At 39.8% G+C, this 23,379-nt stretch overlaps 1 protein-coding gene across 3 annotated transcripts in view; it reads left to right on the forward strand.

Moving 5' to 3' along the window:
- PALS2 (protein associated with LIN7 2, MAGUK p55 family member) overlaps positions 1–23,379 on the forward strand; it is a 1,432,251-nt gene that overhangs the window by 805,813 nt on the left and 603,059 nt on the right. For 2 of the 3 annotated variants that reach the window (XM_044067549.1, XM_044067550.1), the window contains one exon: positions 10,184–10,336. The exons of the other annotated variant lie outside the window; for it this stretch is intronic. In XM_044067549.1, the coding sequence (XP_043923484.1) occupies positions 10,184–10,336 (153 nt within the window). The remainder of the gene's footprint in view (positions 1–10,183; positions 10,337–23,379) is intronic. 3 annotated transcript variants of the gene reach the window in all.

Raw genomic sequence — 23,379 nt, forward strand, 5'->3', positions numbered from 1 at the left:
ATTTACATAATCTTTTTCCATAATGATCTATAACCCTGTGCTTGCATTGTATACATCAGTCTCAGCTGCGCAAATTTGAAGAATCCTTTCACAGCAGGTAAGTTGTGATCTGCCTTGTTCTGTAGAAAGAATACGTCTGTCTGCTTTTACCTTTCTCTTTTCCCTTCTCAAATGGAATTCCTTCAACTTTTTTATTGCCATCCACAACTTTTCTCTGGCTGGTAAAGGTTTGCTTGGCCTATGTATAGGACAAAAGGAATATTTTCCAGGTGTCCTTCTGTGTTAGTTTCCAGTTTCTTCTGTTTGGTCTCTTCCCACAAATCCTTAGCCACTGCAGCAGAATCCTTTTATTCCATACACCTACATATTTCATTTCTTGTTTCCATAAGTGTAGGTATTGTTGAACAAATTAATTGGTAGGCATGTTTACAGATAGAGACTGTTTTGCATTCATTTATTTTATTGTATATCCTGACATACTTGAAACTGTCTTAAAATATCCCACAGTACTATAAAGCCATATTTCAGGACTCCCCAAATACAGGAAAAACATTATCTACACAAAGAGCTATTTTCTGACTGCTGCACCAATTATACTGCAAATGAAAATGAGAGACGGGAGTGAGGACATCCTGACTTGCTCCACTGTTCATACTCAAGACTGTCGCTGGATTCCTCTTGCTTTCATTTGCTTATGTATCATCTCCAGTTCATCGTAAAATTCTCATTATTAAGTTTACAGTGCTGTTTGGGAATGCTAACATTTCCCTGCTCGTGAATTTTCATCAAACCCTATTACATGCTTTCTCTATGTCTAATCAACAATAATAGTGTTTCTTTATATTCCAGTTTACCTTGAATTATCATTCTGTTAATATTGTCTTATGTTTTATTCCTTCCACAGAATATTGATCCATGTCTATAGGCATTGGTAAAATCTGTTGCCATTCTGTTAAGTAATATAGGCATAAACATTTTATGGTCATGTTTCTGAGGTAGTATTGGTCTGTATAACGTGGGACTTGTAGGGCCTTTGCCATCCTTTGGTAATACTGCCACCACTGCTGCCTTCTTGATGTAGGTATTCTCTACTTCAGAACTTTATTAAACAATGATTTCTAAAATTTCAATAGCCTGTTTCCTCCCAACTTCAAAATGTCTACAGGAATTCCATACATTTCTGGAGATTTCCATTATACTTAATTATACATCAGTTATTTCACTCTTCTCCAGCCTGAGTGTTGGTGAGGCACGAGCAAATTAATTAAGCTTTGAAATAAATACATTTTCTAAAAATGCTGCTGATTTTCCCTTTGAGATTTCACTACTCCTCTGCAAACATATTCATAAAATTGCAGTAATATCTCAATTATCTCTCTAGCATTCCTAGTTATTCTTCATTTTGCAGGTACCTGAATTTTACCACTGCTCTTTCCACTTTTTGTTTAAGTCTTTGTACTAAGGATTTCTGTGCTGTAGAATTATTGTTGGAAAACAATGTTTTAACTGCTACTTTTCTAGGCTCATGCATATTATCTAAATGCTTTACTTATTTCCCCCTTAGCATTCTGCAGCTGTTCATTGTGTTAATACATAAGCCTTCCCCACTTCTACAACATTTTAACTTTTGCAATTCCTTCTTAATAGTTTTTTCTGCTTTCTTCCACGGTTTCTTTTATTGCAACTGTGTTTTTAAATTATAGCTTCATTTTATCTCGTGCACTAGCTATCACCTCTGATCCAGTTTATATGTATTGTAATAATTCTTAAATTATACCCATTACCCACCCCCCCTTTTTTAAATAAATGTCAGGAAACACCCGTGCCTTTATTTATTTTAGTTTCTGTTTTTTGTTTCTTTGTGTGTGTGCGCGTGTGTGCATGCGTGCACATTTTTGTGTCTTTATTGTTTCTTATTATTTCTAGCATTTATTTTCATTGCCTTGTGTTAAAGTATTGACGTTTGTTTATGAGAAGACAAAGATGTGTGTCTTGGTGAATCATGGTAATTAGGAATTTCTGTGACTTTATGGAGAGCTCTTTCCACACCATTGCCTAAACCTAAGAACACTTGGATGGTTAGAATTGCCCAATGTTCTGAAACTCCAAACTCTTACTGACATAAACAAAATCAAAAAACATCCATCCTACATACTTCCCTAACAACATTCTTACCTATTCAATTCCTGGTGTCCTCCTTAGGTTAGGTCATCCAAAAGTATTCAATCCAACCAAACAACTCAACTCAGGAGGTGAACCTAATTCCAATTCCATTGAGAGACTTTAATTGCCCTTCCAAGCAACCTTTTAAATGAAGCCGCCTGGAAATGAAATAAAAACTCCAATTTAGCTACGTTACTAAACCCAATGGCTTTGCCCATGCCCTAACTCCCCCTAAATGCCCCACATGCTTGACCCCAAACAGCCTAGCCTAGCCACCCATGACAAATGAAATAAGGTAACCCAATTCCTATAACCATTACAATCCATCTCACCAACTTTTTTTTTTTTTTTCTTTTTTATTTTTTTTTTTTCCTATTTTTATTATTTATTATTTCTTTATTTCTTATTATTGCTACTATGCTACTTATTGTATTAAACTTGTTTTAATGTAAAAATTTATTCTCTCTTTTGTCTGTTTTCTCCCGGTCTTTTGGAGCTTTTCCTGCAAGCAGCTGGACTGGGATATGTATCATAAAAACTATAAATAAAATAAAATATAAAATAAAAATAGCTAGAGAGAACAATTTTTATGTAAATAAAAAAAAATATTACAAGCTTTTCAAGTGAAAGCTCACTTGAACTTTTCCACCTTCGCAACCTTGTTCATGATATGTTTTTAAACCCACTGGATCCTAAGTTGTCCAGCTATTGTATTAATTTGACAATATATTTTTCTTTCTACTTTTCCTTTATTGCCTCTTGTTAGTAAAAACAAAAGCATTTTTTTGTGGTGGCACTGCCTTTAAACTAATTAATTGCATTTACCCTTGCATTATATTCCACAAGTACAGAACATTGAGTGTCCACAGTTTACTGTAGGTGTAAGCAGTTACCCTGTGACAAAATCTCACTCAAAATTGACCCCCTTTACTAGAGTGATAAATCAGGCTATACAATGTGTATCCTTAACCATGACTGTTTTGCAGTGATTTTAGATCTGTATTAGTTATCTGTGCAATTAATAGTACTACAGACAGCTACCTGTCATCATGAATCCTCAGCCCGTGTGTAGCATTATCCTTAGCCAGCCTACTAACACTTGATTTTCTGAGACAGTATCTCACTTTACCGACAGCCCTCTTCTACCACACACTGGTTCAATTTGAGAGATGCACCTGTTTATCTAAATTGGAAGCTACTTTGTCCATCCCACCCACTATCAGTAAACAGCACCTCAACAAAACTATATTATCACAGCATCAAAATGTTGCACTTGCAAATGCTGAGGTAGTAAAGAAATCCTTGCCTAAGCCCCCTAAGATTTATAAACATCAGACTTGCTTACTCCAGCCCCATAGCACAAGTACTAACCCCACACCAACAACCACACCTAATGCTACCTGAAGTCTCCTACATTATAAGCCGTAACTTTATGGTCCCGTAAGTCTGCAGCACATCCTAGACATGTCTTTTTTCTTTTCTTTTTTTTTTTTTTTTTTAACAAGAAATATTTTTATTAAATTATCATACATGACACAGGCAGTTATACATTTATATAAATTAAAACAGACCATACTGACATAATTTTAGTTGCAAACATTATATATACATCACAAACCATAATGACATAATTTTAGTTGCAAACATTATACATCCCTTATAATCTAGCCAGTCATTGTAAGTCAAACATTACATAGCTCATTCAGATACTGCCTTTTTTAAACCTGGTTCCTCCTCTATATGTATTCTTCCCACAATTCCCATTTTTTTTATATGTAATTTGCTCCTGACCTTTTCTAAAGGTCCCAATTCCAGTTGTGTTATCTCTGTTACTATATTCACTACTTCTAGTACAGTTGCTTTACACTTTGATTTCCATTTTCTAGTAATTACTTTCTTGGCAGCCATCATAATTAGACTTAACAAGGCCTTAATATATTCTAGGCAATTCTGATTCCGTATCATAGCTCAAAAAATAATTTCCTTAGTTACACCAACTTGTTCACCGAGTATCACTGACAGAGTAGTCTGCAAGGAATCTTTAAAGTCTGCCAACGCATTACACTCCCAAAAAATGTGTTCCCAATTACCTCTTTCTTCCCCATCACCCCTCCCTCTAGCATTTGCTGTCTACCTGAGGAATAATTCCTTGGAGTCTATTTGACATATAAAAATACCTATATAAACATTTCCAAACAAAGATCATAAATCTTCTAGACTTTGTTGCATATTTGGGAGATATGCATATATCCCCCCATTGTTTCTTTGTGAATTACTTATCCAGTCTTTCTTCCCAATCCTTTTTAACCTTCTCTGATTCTTATAGTTATTCCATTTTTGTCAGCAGCTTCTCTTCTGGATACTACTAAAAACTCTGCCAGTGCCCCCTTTCACTTAGGATCTCCCTAGCTCTTTCTCTTTGCCTATACTCTGATATCAACCCTTGATAGGGAAGGCAATCTGTAGCCTGCAGTCCAGATAAGTTCTTGACCTCTTCCCCTTCTGTTACCTTTCCCTCTCTAATTATTTGTACCCAGTACCTTGGTTCTTTTGCCAGTTTTCTCTAATAAATTCCAGCCCCTTGCCTATTGTCTGTATCCCTAATTGCAGTCATCCCTATCAGTAGAATCTCCTTTCTGCATTCTCGTTTTGGCTTAGTTCTTAGAATACCTTTTGCTACTCTGAGTATAATATTCTGTATGGTTATTGTTATTCTCCTTAAGGATCTGCATCCAAAATCACAGTCTCCTTGTTTTTTGAGACCCCCCCATTTCATCATCATCCCTTTCCACTTTGAATTGCAGGTTTTTGCCTGTGCTATATAGGAGCCTTAACTGTGTATCTTTGGGATTAACCGATTTCAAACAGTCTTGTTCTAGCAGAAGAGTCGGTTTATCCCACTTGACTGTTGCCGTCTTCCACTCCCAGGTAAAATCCTTCAAGTCTGTATTAATTCTTATCCACAACTTCTCCTCTAGCTGATAAAAAAAAATATGCCTAACCTGTGTATAAAACTAAAAGGACTAAAAACAATTTGACTGCTTGTATCTTGCTCTCCATATCCATATAACATAGCCTCCAATTTCTCAATTTTTGTATTCTCTTTTGTTTAGTCTCTTCCCACATATCCTTAGCTGTCGCACCGGAATCATTTTAATCCATACTCCTAAGTAATTAATTTTATCATGTCTCCATAAATATGGATATTGCTGAACCAATTTGTGTGTGGTTCCATAGCTTACAGCTATTGCCTTTCTTTTAGCTTCATTAACTTTACATCCTGAAAAGATTTGAACCTGCCTTAAAATATTCCACAGCACTGAAATGTCCTTTTTCTGTTTTTATCATATCAAACAAATAATCTACAAATAGATCCAGCTTTTCTTGGCCATTATACCAGTTATATACTTGAATTTCTGAGTCCCTTATTTTCTTTGCCAGTGGTTCTAAGTGTAATGCAAATAACAAAGTGGAAAGAGGACACCCCTGCTTCCCAGAAATGTCTTTTGATTCCTTTGTAAGGCATAGGGGCACATGTACAACGTTGGCAAAGGATAGGTGACAAGTACTCCTCTTGTGTAAGGATTATGGGGTGTTACTAGGGCTTAGTTCCCCTTCACCACCCCAGATACAGTTATGACCTTTGAAGTTGCCCATGTGGGAGCAAATGATCTTAGGGTTTCCACCCTGGGTGGAAATGGCTAGGGACATTGTTGAGCTCTCTGTTCAAGTCTTTCACCATATTTCACATAGTGCAAATTAAACTCAATATAGTTAGAAATAAGCTCAACAGAATTATGTTACAGCCAGTCATAGATCCCCATTTTTGACTCCAGAGCAGGAAGATTACCTTAGCTAACAATCGTACTAAAAGCCTTTCTTGTGGGTGACTTCAGCTGTTTGCCCACAAACTGGCCTTCATAAATGTCTCCTGACCAAATTGCCCCCTACATGTAAGAGGTACTAATCTTCTTGATCTTGTCCTCCCAAGCATTTCTCCCAATAGTACCTACCTACCTACTTGTTGTTACCCCCTTACTTTGTCAGATCTGGCCATCTTTCTGAATTTCTGTATGAAAACCTGCTTTGTAGCCCCTAATAACTCCTATGCATCCAGGAACTACTCCAAAACCAATTATTTAGTATTTCCTGCCATTCACAAATTGTATAGCTTTCTGGCAAACTTTATAACTGTCACTGTAGCCTTACACCTGAGAATTTTACTCCATCATGGATAGATGCATTTTCAGCATCCGTAACAATCTGACATAAGCATATTGGCAAATGTAAACCTATACCCATATGTTGAAACTACACACCTTCAAACTCTCCTGACCACCAATAAAAAAATTCCACTTCATCATCGTAAGAGATGTAAAAGTTCTATTTAATTCTCTCAAACTTGCTATTAAAAATGTCAGGCCAACTGTGATATTAGAGTTGCAACTATTCCAAAAAGATAATTAAAAGACCTTCAATAATGAGCCCAATAAGGGATGAATAAAGTGGGACTGTACTTCTTTGGCTTTTAGGGAAATACTACCAAAGATAAGATGTACAAGGTAAAAGGATGGGTGATCTCTGCTTAACCTTCACTGCTATGAATGTCCCAGCACTGTTTGACCTTGTTCACCTAGTGGTACTCTAGAGACCTAAAATTGCACTACCATATCAACAGTATCAGATTCATTTCTGGAGTAGTCTGTCCTTGTGTATTAAGAAAAGTACTTAACTAGCAACGTTTAAACTCAGACTGGGTGGGTGATTACAAATTTTCACTTGGGGGAGAGGTATGTGAAGAAGGCCTGTTGAATGGGGGACATTATTCCACTGCCAATGTATGGTGATGTGGCTGAGCTTATTAATGGTGTTCTTTCCTATAATTTTAGTGAGACCTTGTGAACTTTCAAAAGATTGACCTAATAAAGTGGCTCATAATACATCACCATTCGCAGTGAAGATCACAGAAGTTTTGTCCCTTGAGTTTTTTTAGATTTGCAGGATTACCTAAAAAGGCAGCTAGATATGCTGACAGCTCGATCATGAATTGAAAGAACTGAAGCATTTCCTGAAATATCATATATGTTTATGTAAAATGTGTTGAGATCAAAGCATTTGGTTTTACAGCGGTCACTGTTGCACGTATTGCTAAGAAGTAGTGTAAGTAAAACATTTCATATCTCAGCATCGTTGTGAATTGTTTTAGTGACTTGGTAATGCTTAAGAGAAAATGGATTTAAGTAAAGTTCTCTGTGTTTTTCAAAAAAGTTGGTACTGTCTATTGCCCTTTTTAAGGGAGTCTGTAGTAGCATGTTTTCATACACATTAAGGAATCTGGCTTTCAGCACACATGCAGCTGAATGTAATTCTTTCTCTCCTGTTTCACTTAGTCGCCAACTTTCCACACAGTGCAGAGCCTTTGGTCACCATATTCGACCCATCTGCTGCTGAAGCTCTGCCACAAGAGCTAGCTCCCAAACATTTTCACTGAGACTTTTGTCTTTGCACAATACCCTGTGGTCACTACTTCTGACCTTTATACAGCAGAAGCTCTGCCCCAAGGGCCAGCTCCCAAACATTTTCACTGAGACTTATCTTTATACAATGTAAGCAAATTTAACTTTAAGAACTCTGCTGTGTATTAACTTCATCTAGTCAAATACATGCTTGCCTGTGCTGGAAACTAGTTTTTAACACCCCCCCCCCAATAGAGTTGTCCTTATACTCTAAGAACCACTTAGCAAGTTGGCCACTGTCCTTCCTCTTGACCGGTAGATTGCACTGTATATGCCAGTTATTTAGTCTTCCTGGCTCACAGGTTGCTGCATTTAAGAAATGAAAGGAAATCTGTTCCACTTTGTACCTCTTTGCTAATTGCTTTGTATTGGCTATAAACTGAGTTTTCTGTATTATAATTTGACCTGAGGGTCCAACCAAACTACTACTTTTTTTCCCCAAAAAATTTAAAGTCTTCTCTCACTTGATAATACAACCATTGAAGTCACTTCTCATAGCAAATTATTAGGGGATTATAGTGGACGTTAATCTTCAATTCTAAAAACTAAGGATGTATTATAGAACCAAAATCTTTCTCACCGACGCAACTAAAGCTACACTTGCCCCTACTTATCTCCTCCCCACACTTCATTATGGTGCCTCCATCCTTACTAACATCCAGGCTTCACAAAAATCAGAACTTGAACAATGCCAAAACAAAGTTGCTAACTTTGCAGCAAATACCCCTTTGAAAACCCACCACTGTATAGCACTAAAAAGCCTAATTTGGTTGGAACTACCCCATCAACTAACATGTACACAGCTTCTTACCACCTATAAAATTATCCAGAATCCCAGGACTAAGTAACATTCTACACAGTTATGTTCCTAGTCGGTCTTTATGTTCCAGTGACTAAAAACTCCTGTCTGTCCATAAATCTGTCAGATCTGCTGGGCATTCTGTACTCGTTTCACATTGCTAAGGCTTGAAACTCTATCCATCAGGTTAATACCCACCCTCTCATCCATCAAAACCACTCTGAAAGACTTCCTTGCCAAAAGCTGAGTCTGTTCTTGCTCAACACCAGGATACATGATATCCCTAAATGTGGACAAATACCCATTCATACCTTAAACCCCCTTACTCTCCCTTCTTCACTCACTTCCTTATTTCTGTCAGTTTTTCTCCCCTGGGCTTTCTCAATAAATATACCATAAGCCTGCTTTTTTCTTACTTTGTCTTGCAGTTCTTGTTTGTATAATACTAACTTACCTTTAATTTCTCTATAAACTGGCTAAAATTTTTCTGAGTATTAAATCATTACCATATAACTTGTATCTGTTTTAACCAATATTTTCACATTATAGCTAATTTGGTATAATTATTTGAACTGTATTTGTTTTTTTATTTTCAAAGACTAACATTTTTATTATTAAAATGTTTTGTAATACTTTGGAGTTTTTCTCCCTGGGCCTCTGCTGAAAATGGGTTCCTACCCACTCAGTTTCCTGGTAATCAGATGTCAATTAATCAATAAAAAAAAAAAACAAAGCTGATGTAGATGGCAGCACCGCATTCTAATTCTTCTCTTATTATATATTTTGAATACCAAATGTTTCACCTGTAGCAGACAGACATGCTTTTAGTCAGTCCTTGAATTGTTAATATGTTGAAGTGGCTTGATCAGAATTGCAGAATGCACATGTGAAACTGGCAGTTAAGCGCTGATATGCCTTCTGCAGTAGATTTGCAGGTCGCTTTGGTAAGCAGCTTCTATGTTCATAACTTACTACTTAGCGTACAGCTGGGGGAGCCCTTGAGAAGCTTACTGCAATTGTAGGCTAGTTCCCCGAAGCAGTAGAATTTGAGGTTATCCATCCACCTGTTGCCTTTGTCAGGGAGGTAATTTGCTTGATGTACAGTGGGACTGTCTTCCAAAAGTAGGGAAGGCAGTGAGTTAAGAAACCTGTCCCAGTGCAGGTTTTGTGGCTCTTATAGTGGAAGCTTGTGTTTGGAATAAATGTGTGTTAGACTGTTTATTCTATGAAGGTAATAGAACAGAGTGAGAGGAATTTTAAGCTTTTCTGGTAGCATAAGTGGCTTAGACTACAGTTTGTTTCCATTTAGTTAGGAATCTTTAGGATCTTGCAAGTTGTACAAGATGCTTAGCTAGTTATTTTGCAAAGGTGGCATTGTATTTTATGATGAGTGTAATAAGGGAGTAGTCTAGAGAGACTGAGGCATCCTGTCTTCTAGAGGAGATGGCCTGACAGATAAGCTGTGTGCTACAGAAGGACATCCTAACCACAGCCAAGACATGGCAATGAAAAGAGAGGTAATTTTTTAAGTAGGAGCCGATGTATTTATCGAGTCTCTTTTGAGAGGTATGCTAACAGTATGATGAGAAGGAGAGAAGGGCAGCTGCATTGCAGCCTATTTAAATGCATTAGTAGCAGTTTTACTTAAGCTACTGTGACACTTTCAATGTGCTGAAATCTAAAATTAAACACTTTGCGATTGTAGGCACATGATCGATTAGAAGATTCTAAACTAGAAGCAGTGAGAGACAACAACCTGGAGTTGGTAAATGAAATTCTTGAAGACCTCAGTCCACTGTCAATCAAAGATGATAATGTTGCAGAGTTGTCGCGGATTCTTAGTGAACCTCATTTCCAGGTAATGACTTTGCTTGTAATTTTGATGTGAGGAGTTTATACGTAGGGTAGAACTGCAGCTGATGAAATATCCAAAGTGGATAGATAGAAAATTGTGGAAAACCTTTTAAAAAAGGTCAGCTTTCTTTGTGTTTGCTTATAGTAGTTCAAAGCATACTGCTGGGAGAAAATTTATACTTTTTATTTTAAAGTAAGAATGCTTCCATACAAACAAGACTTTTTCTTAATATTTTGTTTGACCAGGTTAGTCACACTAGGCAAGTAGCCTGTTTTCAGTGGTGACCCGAGGTGCTATTTGTACTGTTAGGAAAACATTGTCCAGTGCTTCAGGGCACTTCTGCTACTATTTTTAATAGGTGCCATAAGATCTTTTAGATCCTCCTGAGATACCACCAACTCCAGCAGATAGGGCCTCAGTTTAACAACTCATCTGAAGGATAACATACTCAGAAGTGCAGCAACCCCCCCCCCCCCCCCCCATGCTGCACTCCATCTGTCTGGTGCAAGAATAGAAGCCACAGCCTTCTACATCAAAGGCAAGTGTGCTCTTTGTTGGGTTAGTGACATTAGTAATCTCAGCACCACAGTGAATGATTTGACCATATATTTTAAAATTCGACACACAGACTACCTAAATAATATATGCTACTTTTTTTCAGGGCTGTATGAAGTGCATGTACTATTTGACAAAAATTATTGTACAGTAACTTCTCAGAATTTTATAGTTTTACTCGCTGTTTTTCAGTGGCAATTGAGCAGAAGGATGCTGGTACACTTGAGTGTTTCCTATACTGAAGGAAAAATTAGTCTACGTTTTGGTTTTTTTTTTCCTCTCAAAGAAATTGCCTTAAAAATACTATATATGCTTTCTTTGAAAGAAAGCATGTATTATTATCTTTGTTTAGGCAATTGTATATAAGCAGACCGGCTGGTTAATGCTGAGTTTGCACAATGTCTGTCCGAGGTTTGTTTCTTTTACCGCGCCTGCCTGCAGAATGTTGCTTACTGCCAGAAATCCATGACAGGGAATATTAGTGTACACCATTAAGTAGACAAATAACTGCTACAACAGGAGGTGTAGTCTAATCTTTGTAATGGTTCTTTTCATCCTTTGTTTTCGGCAATCTACTGGTGATGTGAATTCAAAAATGTTAGGTATGTTTTCATTTGTCCTCTAGCATACACACTGTGTCTAATGTACTGATGGAAAGCATAACCATGTTGGAACCACATAACAATGTTGTATTTGTAAATTCACGGTTATGAAAATCGATATACCAGAATGAAGTGATGTGAGTGGAATTTTTGGGTAATATCAGTAAGTACAGGCAGCTAAGAAGGAAAACGAAATAGCCTGTCTGTTGTAGCTCTTTGGGACTAACACAGTTAGATATGCATGGATGTACCCTCAGAGACAGCAGATGGTCACAAGCTATTTTAATCAGTCTCACACAAGTTTATCATTTCTTTCCCTGCTGCACTGTTATTGCACAGTTTACTGTTTTGTATATCCAGCACCAAGGAGGCAACCTTTGCAGGCTCTCCACAGAAAGTTAAGAAATGGACAAAACTTCTGTTAGCATCTCTTAAAGTACTCCCACTGTCTCCATGGTTAACCAAACTAACACATTTAGGATACCTGGCCACCTGGGTAGCAGATTCTAATAAGCACACATGACCCATATGTTACAGTTTATAAGTTATTTGTACAATAAAATGTAGCCGTCTTGCACTCCAACTAGTCTTACCCATTGCACCTTGAATTCCAGGATCCACAACACTGCAGCAGTACATGACCAGTTTGCAATGCCAACTCTGCCACTGCTGCCCCATGTCTGTACGATACATTTGCGTACCCCTACAGATGTAACTTTGTCTGATAGAACAACTTTCTTTGCTGTCAAAGGTCTTGTATCATCTCCAGACATTGCTATTTTTGGGTGATGGAGATTGTATCCAACTGGTAAAACCAAAAAGTGGACTTCCTTTTACCTTTGTCTGGCTTTGATGACCTTGTCTGAAATAATATGGGAAGGTCTTCAGCATGTCTGTCTGGCTGGAGATTTTATTTGCAGGCTGGTGAAAGTAGCTTAGATTTTTCAGCCCGTGACTTCCTCCAGCATGATCACTGTTGTAACATGGGAGAGGCAGCAAGTAGTGGCCAGTCCTTTGCCACTGCCCATTAGAAAGTTAAGCTTTATCACCTGGGCATTTGCTTTACTGGTTTACACACTTCCAGTAGTTGTTTTCAGAGTAGTTCAAACCAGTTCTACCATACACTGCCTAAACATTTTCTCAGATCTTCCTAAATGGCATGTTCAGATCTATGTCATCTATGGTGCGATGACTATATTTTTCATTCCCTTCTGTGTCCTGTGCTTTGCTTATATGTGAATCATGTGGATAGTCTACAGCAAAGTGAAGAGAGTGTGAGCATCCCTTAAAGCTGGGAAAAAGGAATGGGGCAATCTGGGGGTAATTTCAGCTTTACCTTTTGTCCATCAAACAGTTCTTTATCCAGAGCTGAAGTCAGGACTCTTCAGATTACTAGTAATCATCCTCTGCTTCATTCTGCATGGTCCGCCCTGTTTTACAGTGAATATGATGTTTGTCTTTGGCAGTTTTTCTTCATCTCCAGATATCAGTGTCTGCAGAGGCTGCAAAGCAATGATTTCTTTTATGTTTCAAGAAGCCAAAAGTGGCTTTGGGGGGCCAGCCTTTTTCTCGAACAGCAGGAGACATAGCTTCTGTGTGTCTTCAGAGATGAGTGTTAAGTTATATAAAAATAACGTATGTATAGGAGTATTAGGTGCACAGGTCAGCTGGCATTCCCTATTGCAAAACTGATGCTGCACCACTGTTTTGCTTTCCTTGTTCGGACAAGTATCCACATTAACTGGACACACCACTGTGTGGCATTTTGAACCATTAAAGGACTGGAGCTATCTAGCCTACTCCCCCATTTTCATATTTGACTGCCCACAGCATTCTTTATACCCCAAACAAATGCTGTGCCACCACCCAGTTTTTAAACTGGTGTGCACATGCCAGAGAACTGCACTTACTAAACCAGCCCGTAGTACTGGCTCAGAAATTTAAAATTATAATTGTGACCGTTTATGACCTGTGTATGTTGATAAACAGTGGAACCCAGTCCCGGCAGATAACAAAAAGATCTCATCTTGTGTACAATTTAAAATCTCTTTGAAGTCGTATCCTTCAAGGAAATGATCACACGCTCGTAACAACTCCATTATAAAGATGACTTTCTTATTTTAAATCATATCCTGTCTATAATTTACAGTCTTGATGAAGTCATATCTATCAATAAAACAGCACCCTCGTAGCAATCCCTTTACTAAGTTCCCTTCTCATACAGTTACAGTAAACACGTATCTCAAACTTCACCATAGTAATGTCCTGGTTACAAGTCTCAAAGGAATGTTAACTGCTTGAATAAGTATGCATATGCCTTATTTCTGTCTGTCTGCCACTGTGGGAGTATGTACATGCAGTGTAAAATAACGCTGAATGTTCTGTTGATGCGAGTTTTACATGCTTGATTTACTGTGTTAAGTAGATGTGCCTGATCTTAATTTTCTGTAAGTGATCACCTGCTAAATGTCCTGATTATTTTATATAGTACGTTTTACCATTAACTCATTCAAATGTATATAATGTGAAGCTTTTTTCCTTGGGCCTCCGCTGAAAACCGTCTTTGCCCATTTGAACTTTCCTGGTAAGTAAAAGTAAGTAATTAGGCAAGTATTTACCCATTTGTTTGGAGGACCTGATGAGAAGGAGTTGTTACTCACCAAGTTGTAGACTGAGTTGATAGTTTCGTATCTTAAGATGTGCTGAGCGGAATAATGGTTGTATCAGGCTTTTGTTGTAACTGAAAAATTATTAAAAATCTGTTGAGTGATCTTAACTATTTTTTACCACAAGAGTTACTTTTATGTAGTTCATTATCAAGAAGCAGATTTTGCTTTGCTATATTTAAAATTGTTTTGTCAAATGCCTGCCTCTCCCCATCCCCAGCTGATCAGCCAAAGCAATCCAACACCATAACATTTTCTTTCCTAACTTTTCAAGATACCCTCTTCCCTCATTCAAGTTCAGACTGTTACACAGAAATACAGTATGTACTTTTCTAACCAGTACCCATAGTTAAGACCATTTCTGCTTAGCAGCCACATGCCAACATTTCTCGGTCATATGTCCATATTCAGTTTGTTTCCATGTCCACTGGTGGTGCCCTCAGTGAATAGAAATCTGCCACCATTACCTCATCCCTAAAGTACTTGGCAGAACCTGAACACTGTCAACTTATAGTAGTGTTGTCACACACAGCTAAAAAATTGAAAGTTGCTGAACAAGCATTTCATTTCCTTCAGAACTGATTGATATTCTCCCCATAAGCAACAAGGCATCCATCTTGGCTTCAGCACATCAACTGCTGTATTCCTCATAGCTGTTTCTTTGTACTCCAACATGAGCAAGGGGACACTTAGATGTATACTCTTTGTAAACCTTAAAAAAGCTTTCAGTTCTGTTAACTATTACTTCTCGTCATTCACCTTAAGAATCTAAACATTGTCTGAAACACGATTCCCCAACCTCCTTAATCTATTTAAAGTTTAAAATGCTTCATCATCATCAGCTGACTTGCCTCCCAAGGATCCATTGTGAAACTTGTTCTGTTTTCATCATTAATTAACTCTCTTCTATCACATCTGAACCACACTGAAATGACACTTTATTTTTATGGCATCCTAACTGTTCACTCATTAAACAACTTAAAATCTCTGCAGTCATGCCTGCAAGTAAACTTCCTTAACACATGCAGTTGGTTCAGCAACAGTAGTTAATGTCTGCCAAAAGTAAATGTATGCTATTTAGAGCTGTCCCTCCACCTCAAAGACCATCAGTAATTGTTCACTACAGATGTCTGATCACAGTGGTAATATTCTTGTTAATGTTAACTAATGTACTCTCAGTACCAAGGGGTGTCACAGCTAAGCTTCTTAATGGTCACAGCCCATGTGCTGGATGATAGAAGGACAACAGCTGTCATCCGTCTACACAAGGGTGAGGCCTCAACTGTCCTAGGAAATTATAGACCCATAAGTCTGATGACCCTCTTCTATAAATCAATGGAAGGTGTCATTATGGAATTAATAAACATATATAGGTAACCAATAAATCCTTGACCCAAGCCTGTTCAGTTTTGTCAAAGGCAGAACTTTCCTACTCAGCCTGGTTGACTTCTTTGAGAGAGTTACAGAGGCACTGGATAAGAGCAAATCCATACACACACATATCTAGATCTCACTAGGGCATTCAGTATCATTACACACTGTTGTATTAATAAACTCTGCCAGCTAAATGTCAATTTGTATGTAACTCCGTGGATAGCAAATTGGCTTGCAAATAGAATACAGGAAATTAGGATGGATGGCTGCATCTCCTCCAAAAGAGTTGTCACCAGTGGTGTATCCTAGGGTTCTGTCCATGGGTCAGTCCTCTTTGGGGTGCATTTCTTGAAAGTCAGAGCCAGTGTTACTTGCTTACGGCTGACAAAGTTTGCTGGTTACTGTAACGTAGGTGCCATTGTTAACTGTCCAGAGGACACCAAGATCCTCCAAGAAGGCCTTTCTAGGCAAATAGCATTGTGACAAAACCTAGGACTAAAACTAAATGCCAAAAAGATATAGTAGTATCCTATAGCAAGCATGGTGTGCTGCAACTATCACATTGATAACACAGCTCTGGAAATTGATCCAGTAGTTAGGGACCTGGGACCCTATATAGAAGAGCAAACTGTCCTTCGATTATCATGTGTCCAGTATTGTAAGAATGTTATTTTCATTGCGTAGCTTATTAGTAAAGGTATGGCATCCATGTCCAGGAATGGGATCATTCCAGCATATTCAGAACTTATTAGTCCAATCATTGAGTATAATATGGTCTCTTTGGCATGTACCAGTCCAGACACTTGACATAACTTGAACACCTACAGCTTTTTGTCACGAAGAAAATCAAGGACCTAAATTATAATAGGTACACAGATTCTCATATCAAAGCCTTGTCCCTGTTCTTTTGTATCATACAGGCTGTTAAGGGCTGACCTTTGTCTCACATAGAAAGCTTCAACAGATCCCATCCTGCCAGACCTACTACAGTTCTCTTTTACAACATAAACTGAACATGTTGGAGGGTTAGATATGTATCACAGAGAATTGCACTTCTTCAGGGTCTTATTCCTCTCCACATAAAGCAAGTACACTCTTTTCAAAGGTAATCTGGACAAATAGATGGGAAACCACAAATTCATCCCTGGTATACCATCCTTGGCCCTTATGGAAAGGAGTTGCATGTAAATGTTCCACTGCTCTGGCTTATTTTTTTATTTAAATTACAATGGCAGAAAACTTCATGGGAATGCATGTTCAGACTTCTAAGGATCCTCTAGGGTCAGTAGCAGAGAATGAACATACGCGTGGACTTCCATTTAGCCATTAATTTAGTATGATCATTTGAACCTATGAACATCCTTATGTTATCTAATTTTGCAACTACAGTGGATATAAAAAAGTGTACATACCCTTGTTAAAATGCCAGGTTTTTGTGATATAAAAAAATGAGACCACAATAAATAATTTCAAAAATTTTCCTACCTTTAATGTGACCTATAACCTGTACAATTCAATTGAAAAATAAACAAATCTGTTAGGGGGAAAATATAAAAAATTACAATAAGCTGGTTGCACAAGTGTTCACACCCTTAAACTAATACTTTGTTGAAGCATCCTTTTATTTAATTACAGCATTCAGTCTTCTTGGGTAGGAGTCTATCAGCGTGGCACATCTTAACTTGGCAATATTTGCCCACCCTTCCTTGCGAAAGTGCTCCAAATCTGTCAGATTGCGAGGGCATCTCTTGTGCACAGCCCTCTTCAGGTCACCCAAAGATTTTTTATTGGATTTAGGTCAGGGCTCTGGCTCGGTTGTTCCAAAACTTTACTTTTCTTCAGGGGAAGCAATTCTTTTGTTGATTTGGATGGATGCTTGGGGTCATTGTCATGTTGAAAGGTGAAATTCCTCTTCATCTTCATCTTTCTAGCAGATGCCTGAAGGTTTTGGGCCAAAAGTGACTGGTATTTGGAACTGTTCATAATTCCCTCCACCTTGACTAAAGCCCCAGTTTCAGCTGAAGAAAAGCAACCCCAAAGCATGATACTGCCACCACCATGCTTCACCATGGGGATGGTGTTATTTTGGTGATGTGTTGTTTTTGCGCCAAATGTATATTTTGGAATTGTGGCCAAAAAGTTCAGCCTTGATTTCATCAGACTATAACACATTCTCCCACATGCTTTTGGGAGACTTGATGTATTATTTCGCAAATTTTAGCCAGGCCTGGATGTTTTTCTGTGTAAGAAAAGGCTTCGTCTTGCAACCCTACCCCATAGTCCAGATATATGAAAAGTACAGGAGATTGTTGTTGCATGTAGTATACAACCAGTACTTGCAAAAATTCCTGCAGCTCCTTCAGTGTTGCTGTAGGTCTCTTGGCAACCTCCCTGACCAGTTTTCATCTTGTCTTTTCATCAATTTTAGAGGGATGTCCAGCTCTTTGCAATTTTACTGTTGTCCCATACTTTCTCCACTTTTTGATGACGGTCTTCACTGTGTTCCATGGTATGTCCAATGCTGTGGAAATTTTTGATACCCTTCTCCTGACTGATACCATTCAACAATGAGATCCCTTTGATGCTTTGTAAAGCTCTCTGTGTACCATGGCTTTTGCTGTAGCAGGCAACTGAGTAAATGTCAGGAAAATACTACCAGAACAGTGGAACTTTATTTGGGGTTAATCAGAGTCTGTCTAATTGATGGCAGGTGTGTACCCAAGAAGACTCAATGCTGTAATTAAATCAAAAGATGCTTCAACAAAGTATTAGTTTAAGGGTGTGCACACTTAAGCAATCAGCTTATTGTACGTTTTTTTATTTTTTCCCCTAACAGATTTGTTTGTTTTTCAATTGAATTGTACAGATTATGGGTCACATTAAAGGTGGGAAGAGTTCTGAAATGATTTAAAAAACCTGAGTCTTGCTATCATAGTTTTTCCTTTGTTTCTATATGTGAATTGAGTTTCTGTCCTCCTTAACCATTCCCACCTCCTCTGTTTGTTTCTCTTTGTTCCTTTTCCAAAAAAAATAAGTTTCTTTCTTTTTGCTTAGTCATGATGGTGGAGCCAAAGTCTGATTCCAAAACAGGCAAACCCTTTGGGTTCAAGAAATGAACTTGCTGTGGACACAATATCCCATTGTCTGATGCGCACAGGAAGTGTGTGTACTGTTTAGGGCCTTCCCATTTGGATAGCTCATATACTATCTGTTCAGCTTTTCATCCGTATGCTTTGGCGGTTTGGAGAAATAAGCTGATTCTTAAAGGCTTGCTTACTTCTTCCTCCTCTTGTGCTGTTCCTTCTATGTCATGGGGCTGAAACCCCACTCCAGGAAGCATAGGGAGATCTGAGAAACCAGGAAATATTCCGCAAATAGGACATTGTCTTCTGTGTCAGAGCCGATCAAAAAGGCACCAAAGTCCTCTGGTCCGACTTCTTTGAGGCTGACCCTGCTGTCTCCACCTCGTCCTTCTCAACCTTGGGCTCCATTCGCCAGTTCAGAACTGAGTACATCAGTGCAGAGGTCTCCCTGCTGTACGGCTCTCCCAAGAAACCGTCGAGACCACCTTCTACCACTTCTTCCACCAGGTCCTGTTGTAGTTTATCCGAGAATAACATGGATAGACTGAGGCAGTTTCTTCAGGCACAGATTCAGATTGAGGATTTGCCAGCTCAATCCCCCACCAGATCTGTGGGCAGAATTTCCCTGTGCTGCCCTGTTGCTCCTTCTCCCATCCTACCTTTGGTTTCAGAGTCTGCTGGTGTGTTGGTCCAAAGAGCTGAGACATTGGAGCTGATAGTGGTGATTGCTTTGTCTCCGACAGCCTCCCCAATGCAATGTCTCAGAGCTGTAGCCTCAATGTCTAGTCCAGGGTTTTACGTCATCTCTGAAGTACTTGGAGCCATCACTTCCCTTTGGAGTTTCAGTGTTTGACAGCTCGGCTCCGACTCCCTCTTCAGAAAGGAGGGTTCTGGGTGCTCGGGAGGTATCCATTCCATTAGCTTCGGCTCTGGAGGGACGACACTTGTGTACTCAGAGTCCCTGTGCATTGTAAGTGGTGGAGAGGGTTCTCTCTCATCCTAGGAGACCCTCAGTACTTTCTCCTGTGGCACTGCTCCTTGCCACCAAGGATCCTGTGTCCGAGTCCTCTAGTCTAAAATGGGTTCAACTGGCCCTGGGAAGCCTCCAGCCCATCCCTTCAGTGGGACCCCAATTTTCTTCTGACACCTTCCCAGAGTATCCCACCGAAAAGGTTCCTCAGAGATGGCCTAAAAGGAGGCACCTGGATTCCTCCCAGGAATCCCTCACTACTGAAACTGATTTTGAGGAAAGCAAGCGGTCCCCAGGATCTCCAGCTGAGGATGTCTTCTTTGCAGACATCCTATAGATACTCTGTCAAAGAGGTGGTTGGTCTACCCAAAACCCCGCCCCAGAGGAAATGGTGCTGTTGGAGGCTTTCAGGTCTGGTCCATCCTGGGTGTCCCCCCTGCGGATGCTCTCCTTGACTTTGTATCTTACAGGGCATGGAAGGAACCGGACACTGTGATGCCCATTCGGAAGAGGGCTGACAGAATTCTGAGAGCAACTACAGACAGAACTTATTGGACTAAAGGGATCCCTGTCAATGCCATGGTGATTGCGGCAGCTGCTAAGAAGGAGCTGACTCAAGAAATCTTCTCTGTCTATCCCTCTGACATGGAGTCCAGTGCTATGGACAGGTTTGGCAAAACAGTTTATGCTTCGGCCACCTTCACCTTATGAATTATTGAATTACTAATCCCATTTCACTAGACTGCAGAGAGACCTTGTCAAAGAACACTCTAGTTCTACCCAAGAGTCCATGTCTGTCAAAGATCAGAAGACCTTTTCTTCCAGAATGGCCACATTACAATTAATAGTAAATGCGTCCATAATGTTAGTTTTCCATGCTACGGAGGGCGCCTCTAGGGCAGCTGGTTCAGGCATTGCCATTAAGCTGCATGCCTGGATGCAGCTGTATGACTTTGTGGAACCTTTCAATGAATCAGTCATCAGTTCTCCCTTAGATGGATCATCCTTGTTTGGTCCAACAGTCAGAGAGACTCACTCCCGGAGTAAGAAAGATGGGAAGACCTTGTCTGCCATCGGAATCTGTTTTTCTACCCCACTAAAGTCCTTCTGTAGGAATCGGTGTGGGGGAAAAAATTGCAGTTCAAGAAATCTCAAGGTCCTTTCTGGGAATGTCAGGGAAACTCATTCCCCCAGAGGCAGAGGGGTAACAGTTACAATGGAAGATGCAGCCCCCGTGGCAGAGGGGTCCACAGAACTCAGGGTCTCGAGATTCCATCTCAGACAGACTCTTCCAGCTGTACTGAATGGTGTCCCTTCTCCCCTCTCTGGAGTTAGTCGTGGGGTGCTTCTCTTTACACCCACAAGCCTGGGCAGCCAACTTGAGTAATCAGTGGGTGGTAAGGATTGTATCCAGAGGATACTTTATTACCTTTTCCAAAAATCCCAAACTAAAGTCTTTCCTCCCCAGTGTTCCACCCAATTAGAGGGAGAAGGCAGCTCAAGAAATTGTAAAACTACTGCAAGACAAGTCATCCAGGAGGTTCCTCCCGACCAGATATGATCAAGCATCTTCTCAAGATTCATTTTAGTACCAAAAAAGACAGGGGACCTAAGGCCAATCCTTGATCTGACATCTCTGAACAAATCCAGAAGGAATTCAAAATTCAGGATGGTCACGGTCCAGTCCATTCTACCTCTCTTGAGAAAGGAAGACTGGATGTGCTCTGTAGACCTGAAGGATGCATACTACATCAAAATAGACAGGTTGTCCAGACAGTACCTTCATTTCAGGCTGGGAGCCAGGCATTACCAATTTGGATCACTTCCATTTGGTCTCATCACAGCCCCCAGGGTGTTCACCAAATAAAATAAAATAAATAAATAATGGCCATTGCCACAGTGCATCTCAGGCTGCAGGGATTCCATGCATTTCCACATCTGGACGATTGGCTCCTAACTGCTCCTATCAGGCATCTACTTGTTCAAGCTAGGGATTATCTGCTACAACTGGCCCCCTCTGTATTCATAACGATTAATACACACAAATCCTAGTTGCATCCAGTGCAAACCATAGACTTCATCAGAGCACGTCTGGACATGACCTCAACACAGTCCTATCTCACGCCGGACAGGATTACGAGTTTACAGTTACACATCAAACATTCTAGCTACTTCAGCTTCCATGACATATCTGGTGCTCAGGGCTTTGGGCTGTATGGCAGACACATTAACTCTGTATTACCCACAGCATGCCTACACATGAGTGTTTTGCAATGGACTTGAGCAGTCCACAGGCCCCCTTCCATCTTCTGATCAAACTTTCACAGGTATGCAGAGACTCCCTTCTTTGGTGGCTTATTTCCCCAGAGGTTATACAGGGATGGCCCTTTATTCTTTCCCCTCCCAAAGCACACTTGACCACAAACGCTTCTCAGATTGGGGGGGGGGCATTTTCTGAGTCAGACGGTCCAAGGCACATGGACCCCCAAGAGAACTGGAGATGAGGGTAGTCCTTCTAGTGTTGCAAGCTCTGCACAGCTTTCTTCCTTTGGGGGATATTGCAGTACAGTCGGACAAAATGGCAGTGGTCTAGTACATCAACAAACAGGAGGGAACCAGATCTTACCCATTGTGTCAGGAAGCAGTCTGGGTGTTGCAATGGGCAATCTCTACCAACCATTTTCTTATAGCAGTGCACATCCTGCAGGAGTCCACCATCTTGGTAGAGAGGCTTAGCTGAGTTCTTCTGATGCCTCACAAGTGGTCCCTGAATCAATCAGTGGAAAACATGATTTTCCACAAACGGGGTCAACCCTGCTGCAGTCTGTTTGTGTCTCCCTTCAACAATGCAGCAGTTTCTTTGCCTTTATCCCTCCACAGGGACAGTCACAAAGGATGCTCTGGTTCATGCTTTGACCCCCCGGTTTGAATTTAGCTTTGCCTCCAGTCCCTTTAATTCCGAAATTCCTGCAGAAACCACACAGGTTGAAGAGCAAAGCTGTCCACATTGCCCCCTTCTGGCCTTGTCAAGTCTGGTTCACTTTTCTTCAGTCTCATCTAATTTGCCCAGCAATGACTCTGGATCTGGTTCAGGATTTACTATCCCACCCATCATGGCATACACACCCATATCTCCAAGGACTGAAATTAACCACAGGGTTTCTCCAGTTCTAGTGATGGCAAGACATTCCAGGCATTCATCCCCTGTCCGAAAAATCTTGATCTCTGCTCATAAGTCCTCTACCAGGAAAATCTACAAGAGCAAATGGAAGAGATTTTCCTTATGGGCCCAGCAGGAGCAAATAGATCCTTTTACTGCTCCCATTCCAAAAGTTTTAGATTTCTTTGCTTCGCTCCTTCCAAGGTGGAATCAGCTACTGCATCATGAAAGTCCAGCTAGCAGATATTTCTAATTTTCATATGGGGGATAATTCCTTATCTCTGGCTTCATCTAGAGTGTTCCTGAGAGGTACCTTCATACGTATCCCTGCGATGAAAGATCCTTCTCCTCCATGGCCTCTGACTATGGTCTTACAGGCCCTAGTTCTTCCTCTTTTTGAACTTGAAATTTCTGTCATGGAAAACATTTTCTGGTGGCTACCACCTCAGCAAGAAGGGTTTCAGAGCTACATGCCCGTTCCTGTAAACCTCATTATCTAATTGTTTACAGAGACAGAGTAACTCTGCATACCAACCCATCTTTCTTGCACAAAGTAGCTACAGAAAATAATATAAATCAGCCTATCAGTCTTCATGTTTTCTTTCCCAACTTTCAAAACAAAGGAGAGTGTACACT

This window comes from Protopterus annectens, chromosome 3.part1, assembly GCF_019279795.1.
Source record: "Protopterus annectens isolate FY-2018-M chromosome 3.part1, PAN1.0, whole genome shotgun sequence".
Taxonomy (NCBI): Eukaryota; Metazoa; Chordata; order Ceratodontiformes; family Protopteridae; genus Protopterus; species Protopterus annectens.